Here is a 7,135-nt window from a genome sequence, read left to right on the forward strand (position 1 = left end):
AGCATGGAACTTTTCAAGAATTAAAGTACCAATCACGGAAAACCAGGTTTTAGTGACCTTCCTTCCAAGTGAGCAAGAAAATGCAATCTCCTGCATCGAACCTCTTCAAAACCGGCTTGTCCACAACAGAACACCAGCCGGTGAAATTATGTATTTCTCCCAAAAGATCACTGATCCTCAAAGAAATAAATATTTATCACTTCACTACGTTAGAGCTGTTGAGATAATGGAAGTAGAATGCATCTCAAAAACCGGAAGGCAAGAATCGAACATCTTTTAAAATTTTTGGATTATTGAAATTCATGGCTACAAAATGAGGTGAGGTGAATACAAAATGGTAACTATCAGATAATAGTATTTAGAAATCTTCTTATGGTACACGTGAAACGAGAGCATTTTGACATTTTCAGGTGCTTTGAATATTATATTCTTGAAGACAAGAAAACCATAGTGCTTAATCCACTAACATTTGCCCTGATCAAAGTGCTAAAATACTGCTATTCACAGAAATCGCTGTGAGATGTAAGTCTGTGTGGTTTGTTTTGGCTTATTCTTCACTCTGTGGGCCAGTTATTTTGAAGGCTAGCAAAACAATGTGACACATGTTTGATTTAGTTTTTAAAGCAGGTGGTTGAAGAATTTTGGAAACGTTAAATTCATGAGATAAATCTCCCAACACCTGAGATATTGTTTCGTTCTCATTTAGTCCTTTGTTCCATTCGTGAGTCTACCATATATATTGTTTTACATATCTATATATCTTACTATTACTCTTTAAAGAGCGGAACGTAACATTGTGGTGAACCTGCTAGTCTTTGTCTTGGCGGAGGGACTCTTATTAGTTTCAGCAGGTAAGCATTCACATTTGTGTTTCCACCGACAACTTCTGACTTTTGTTGTGTCCTTAATTTCTAGAACAATTACGTTTCTTTAGTCAAAATATAAAAATAACATGGAAAGCCTACGACGCAACGGAAAAATATCGAATGCTTTGTTAATTTACTCGCAAGCTGTAAGTAACAATAAACGATCAAACGGCGTTGAACCTTTATTGAGTTTTCAACCAAGCTCGCCGAATCAATCAATGCACAAATTGCAGCGCCTTTGAATCGAAAATGAAATCAAGACATTGCTAGCTGGAAACAGAAAACCCTCGATATTTGATGAAATTAGACAGCAGTTTAGAAGAACTTAGGCGCTACCTTGATGCAAGTGTCTTCATTTGTATGATAAAGAGTGACGTCCCTGAGAAATACGAAAGCTTAGGACATCGAGTTAATAAAACAGAAAAAATGGAACGCTTACTAACGCAATTAGTTTATTACAGGATCTGAATCACCTATACACTCTTTTTCCCCTCACAACAATGGCTTAAAAGAGAAGACAGATTTGTCTCATTCCTTGAAGACAAACGAGAACCTAAAACGGGAGCGTTCTTATAAAGCTAACAACGAATTTGTAAGAAGAATAGCAAACAGATGGTTTGCTACCGAAAATAAAGCAAGGAAGCATTCCGAGGTCGCTGATGGGAGTGGCATGGTGGAAGGGAATAGAATGGGTCAACAACATGATAACAGAAACGATGGATCTGTTGGTAAATACGAAACTAATGCATCCACAACCTCTCAAACTCCCCATTTAATTGCTGATTACGGAATTTTAGGAATTTCAGATGACGAAGACAGCGTTAAGTGGGCATCTGATGAGATGAAAAAGGCAGCAGCAAACAAAGAGAGAACTTCTGGGGAAATCCAAAGCACGGAAAATGCCCGAAATGCTTCCCCTATAGCAAACATGTCAAAACAAATCTCAATGAAAGACAGCTCACAGGACTTGGAAACTTCTGTGAAGATAGCACCTGCTAATTCAACTGAAAAAAATGTTGCCAAAGTAAACGATCTTCAGCCTTCCAGTGGTACCATAACTGGAAGAGGAAATAGTACAGACTTACTGTTCCAGGTCACGAATTTGCCCGAAAGTGAAAAAGCTCCGATTGCATTTCGCAATGCGACTTCGACGGATGGTTCAGAACTAAAAAATATCACAGCAAAGGGAAAGAGACCTGGCTCTATGATTCATAACACAACTCTGGCAAATGTTCAACAGCTTCTTAAATCTAATACCACTGTTAATCACATGGCACAGCAGTTGAATACAGCTCCGGAAATGAAAATAATCAAATACAATGAATCAATTTCAAACGTAGCAATGCATCAGACAGTGTCTGAGGCTATACAAAATAACGCACCAGGAAATGCAACATCAGAGTCAAAGCTTAAGACAGTAGACAACCAGACAGTGTATACCAGCCTGTTGCCGCAGAAAAACCGAACACATCTCAGTGAGCAGTTTTCGGCGCAAGCGCAAGCTCCTTCGCTTGAAATTAACGTCACAAGTCTGAGAAAAGGTCAATCGTTTGACCTACAGATACCGAGTTCAATACCTTCCAAAGGCTCTTATCAGGATAATCACTTTCACTTTGAGCCAAAAGATACTCTCAGTTCATCTGAATACTCACCAGAGGATTCAGAGAAAAACTCTAACAACAGTTTCTTCCTAAATGCAACTCTTAATATGGTCAGTGCGGAAGAGCAAGAGAAAGTAATGCAACCTGACAAGTTTCTACAAAAGCTCAATTCAGATATACTTGCTTCCAGAGCAGAATCTTTGACAAATAATGAAAACTTGGGTAGTGAGGTTACGGATGAGACTTTTCGCGAAGAACCACCCGCGGGTAGAACTTTTGCAGAAAACCTCTTACAGCCTAATACAAATGAGGCTTTATTAAATCGTAGACCAAGCAGTGTCCAAGGTCAAGAACGTCAGGCGGAGCTACAGCAAGATGAAAGTCTTGCAAGTGCTCTGAATTCCTCTTCAGTTTCGTCTGTTATCTTTTCTGCTAACCGGGCTCTCTTCGATACCGACAAAGAAGTATTCTCGAAGAAAAGCGCTCAAGGTAGATTGAATTCCACAAATACAGAGCAAAGGGATAAGCGAAGTGACCTTCTGCACCACTTTACAAAGAATCGTAAAAACAGTTTGGCTTCAAAGTTACATTCTCCAAGAAAAACTCATACCTTAGGAAAGCACGGGAAAAACTATCGAGATGTCACTACACGCCAAGTTATTAATCTTGGTAACCATTTTCTATGGTTCGGTGGCCAGAGTTCAGCTGATGCTAACGGTTTTCCACGCCACAACACAGCAACAGAAAGTACCCCGTATAATGTCAATGGCTACATCTCAAATTTTCTTAATACTGCAAATGGAAATGAGGTAGCCAGCACAACCAAAGGTTACAAAGCCTTGCAAAACGCGTTAACGTCTATGGAATCCAATCCAGATGGACAAAGTAACCCTTCAATCTCCGACTCTATGTTTGCTTTGCCAAGTGGTAAGGAATGGCAAGACACAGATCAGGGAAAGAGTCCAGCTAGTGTTGTTATTCAGGATAACACTGGAGAACCGGTATATCAGGGAGTTGTTGACATCGTAAAGCTAAATAACACAAAATCTAATGACAGTGTAATTTCTGAATCGGGCAGGCAGAACAACAATGTTTTAATTGGTCAAAAGGATGAAGCGTCAAACAAAGAAAACGAGAGTGATCATAATCAAAACCAGCAAGATTCCTTGAGTAACACAAACAGTAGCAGTCAAACGTCAACTTCTGGTATAGGTGACTCATCAAATCCAACTTTTGCGCATCAAAATAGTAGTAACGATGGTAACCAAACTGTCACTCAAAATTCAGAGGGTTCCACTAGCCATGTGGATGATCGGAATACCACTCTACCAGGAGAAGGCAGTTCTGATCAAAAACACAGTCAGGAAATACAAGGCATCAAACAAGTTGACCAAATGCAGTCCGAAATGCAAGATCTTCCAAAATTATCAAATCAGACACAGGAAAACGTTTCACCATCTGCCATTATAAAAAAGATAAGCACGAACTCTCAAGAACCAGAGACATATCACGTTATTGTAAATGATGCAGGAAAAAAGATCACAAACGCAAATGGTCATGTTACAGTTATCATTTCAGGTCCAACTGCGACTCAAGCATCCATGCCCAATGAAAACACTTTGCTTATACCACAGACGAGTCCATCTAATTGGTCGCCTGAAAATGATTACGTTTCTTCCATCGAAAACGCCCACTCAGCAATGAGCGAAAATGCTGATCAAGATTTCTCTACCCAATCTCAAAACGTTACCAGTGGCAGTAAAAACTTTAATTTTTTGTTGCAACAAACATTAAATAACTCCTCTTTGAGGGTCAACAAAACAGATGTGATGAACGCAAACCAAAAAGCTGCTCTATCACTTCTTCAGCAAGAGATAGTGCCGGCCTTAAAGATTTCAGATGGAATAGAGGGGCAACTCAGAAAAGGCGAGGCAGATGAAGCAAGACCACTTAAAGACAAGACACAAGACCAATATGAGCAGGCTTCAGGAGCTCATGCAACAGAAAATGAAAACAAAAATACACAGAACAAAGAAAGCACAGAGTCACTGATGCAAAATGAACACAGTTTTGTCCATGTAGGACAGGATTTGGCAGGTAGTATTGATGGTCTTCAAATGGAGGAAGTTTCGCGCCCTAACGTGCAACCAGAGCAACAAAGAGAACAGGAAAACCTCCTCGAAGGGCCTGTTGGAGGATTTATAGAAGGTGAGGATCAATACGCAGGGCCGATGCAACCCCAAGACGTCCCTACCTTGAATATCGTTTTAAATCCGACTCAACGAATTCATGGATCACTCTCGGTCGATGGAAAGGTGATTCCAATCACTTCAGCTAGGGACAGAGACTCACAAGCACAACAACAATTAGATTGCCATGCCGACCCTAAAAATGAGAAAACAAGTTCGACAGTTCTAACATGTCAAAAGAAACATAGTCTAGGAATTTTTCAATCCTTCGGTAAACAACCAAGTCCCCTGACTGGAGGCGATCTATATTATGGGAACCCGCGAATGACTGGTAGTCCTGCTTTGCAGCTGGACCAGGTGATGAATGTCCTTAATGATCAAGTAAAAACCACAATCAATAAAGAAATGAAAACTGAAAGCAAAGACATTGAGAATGTGTTAACAGGTATGACGGTGCCAAGTAGCACTCTTATGGACACTGAAGAAGCTTATTCTCAATCAGAACCTCCTCAAAGGTCATCACTAATGGACACAGATGAAACCTTTACGTCTCCTCCAGACTTTGGACGGAGAGGGAAAAATCGTCACCCTTACCACCGAAAAGTACATCAATTTGAATTTCCATATCATTTTGGATTTCCCCAACTTATTGGATTAGCCCATCATCATGGCTTCCCCCATAGACGCCATTTTTTGGGATACAACCATCATTCTAATCCCTTTGTGGTAATGGCTCATAAAGATAGTGATGAAGGTTTTTGGGATTATCAACACAACATATTTATTCCCCGTGACTTTGGCCATGAAGATGACAATGATGAAGAAGAAGAGAACAGAGAAAAGCATTGGGCGCCATGGGGCCATCACGGCCACAGAAGAGGAAACTGGATTATGGCTCATCCACCAATGCAACCGTTTCATCCACGTTTCTCGCCTTTCAGGGAGCCTGACCTAGTCCATCTTCGCTTACCCACTATTTTTGGAAGATCAGGTCCTTGGAGGCCGTATCATCAGATTATTAAAACAGCTCCTCAAGTCCACAAGCAAGAGCAAGGTGCAAAGAGAACCGCAGTGGTCCATAAGGCTCTAAGAGGAGACAGAGACATGTGTCGACCGATAATCGAGGGCCCTTCTCCTCCACTTAAGGGTGAATGGGAATACTTAGGAAAGGTTCTGTCTAGCTGTCCGTGTAGGTTGACTGATAGTGAGTGGTGAGGGAATCTCTTTAACAAGTTGCAGAGCTATAGGAACAAACTTTGTTGAACGGGCACATTTTTTCGCAAATCTTAAATTAAACAAGTGCTCTCGCATTAACATATTGACAAGATTTCAGAATGGATGGTTCTACGGCTTGTTTCGCTTGTTCGAGTCGAGGTTCGCTTGTTCGAGTGCAGGTTAAAGGTCAATCAAAGTTCTATTCCTCTCGTATAAAGGAAACTTTGACCCGCTTATTTTGAGTCACGGTTCAGTTAAATAAGACTGTGAATCATCACAATTCTGATGAGAAGTAAATTTTTGGAGTATGCAAAAGTTAGCATAAATTGTTTCAAAAAACCAAAAATTCTCATCTCCTCTCTTGAAAACTGGAAAAGTGAACGAGTGGCACGAGAGTCGATAGGAGTGTCTTAGAAATTGCTCTCAAATGAGAATTTAAGTCTTGTCGACTCTTTTTTTGTCGTGTTATTTTCCTTTACAGTCAAATTAGGATAATTATAGTGAACCATTCAAACCAGAATAAGGGATCTCATTAGAGAAAATTTAAAAACAAAAATTGAAAAAATTGAATTGAAATGTTACGCTGATCCTGCACCAGTTATAGGTTAATCAGGTAATGCATAATATATTTAAATAATTTTTGTTAAGGCCTACTATTCACGATTGAGTCATAGCTCTGTTTCTGTTTTAGCCTTTTCCTTAGCGTGATTAGGTTAAAGCTTGTCGGTAAAGAAAGGCTTTGTAGCTGACATCTCCAAAATGCTATCCAGAAATCACAGAACTAATGAAAGACGTCATTACAGTCTTCAATACCATGCTTTGCTTATCGCGAAGTAGGGGATATTCATTTAAAAATTAACATGCATGGATGGGATTTGGGGGTACTTGTACATAGGAGTATGCATTTTCCCAAGTCTCAGTTTATTGATGGTTGTCAAATCTTGGAAAACATTTAGAATCTTCAAAATAGTAATATTAATAATAATAATAATAATAATGATAATAATATAATAATAATAATAATATTTATACAGGGGGCGATCTCACATAAAGTGGTTTTCAGAACGACCCTGTGGAAAATATTTATTTACGACTGATCAATCCATTTGAAGAAAATATTTGTACTTGCCTTACAAAGTAGCTTTAAGTATTGTCGCGAACAAAAAAATCACTGTGTTGATCATGATTTTAATATTAATAAAACTAGGCATTAATTATATTTTTACCTAGATTCATTTTAATGAATTTGTGGAGATTATCAATT

The 7,135-nt window shown here is 39.2% G+C and overlaps 1 protein-coding gene across 1 annotated transcript; it reads left to right on the forward strand.

The window, feature by feature from the left end:
- The first annotated feature begins 251 nt into the window (after nt 1–251).
- LOC145487430 (uncharacterized) lies at nt 252–6,928 on the forward strand. Its single transcript, XM_081466207.1, has 3 exons — nt 252–318; nt 781–851; nt 1,328–6,928. Exons 1-3 carry the CDS (start codon nt 314–316, stop codon nt 5,869–5,871), a joined length of 4,620 nt encoding a protein of 1,539 aa, XP_081322333.1. The 5' UTR covers nt 252–313; the 3' UTR covers nt 5,872–6,928.
- Nucleotides 6,929–7,135: the final 207 nt, after the last annotated feature.

This window comes from Orbicella franksi, chromosome 5 (genome assembly GCF_964199315.1).
Source record: "Orbicella franksi chromosome 5, jaOrbFran1.1, whole genome shotgun sequence".
Classification (NCBI taxonomy): Eukaryota; Metazoa; Cnidaria; class Anthozoa; order Scleractinia; family Merulinidae; genus Orbicella; species Orbicella franksi.

Excerpts from the sequence above, each read along its gene's own strand:
- LOC145487430 (XM_081466207.1), top strand. Across the intron at positions 852-1,327 it reads ACTCTTATTAGTTTCAGCAG|GATCTGAATCACCTATACAC; the intron begins GTAAGCATTCAC and ends AGTTTATTACAG.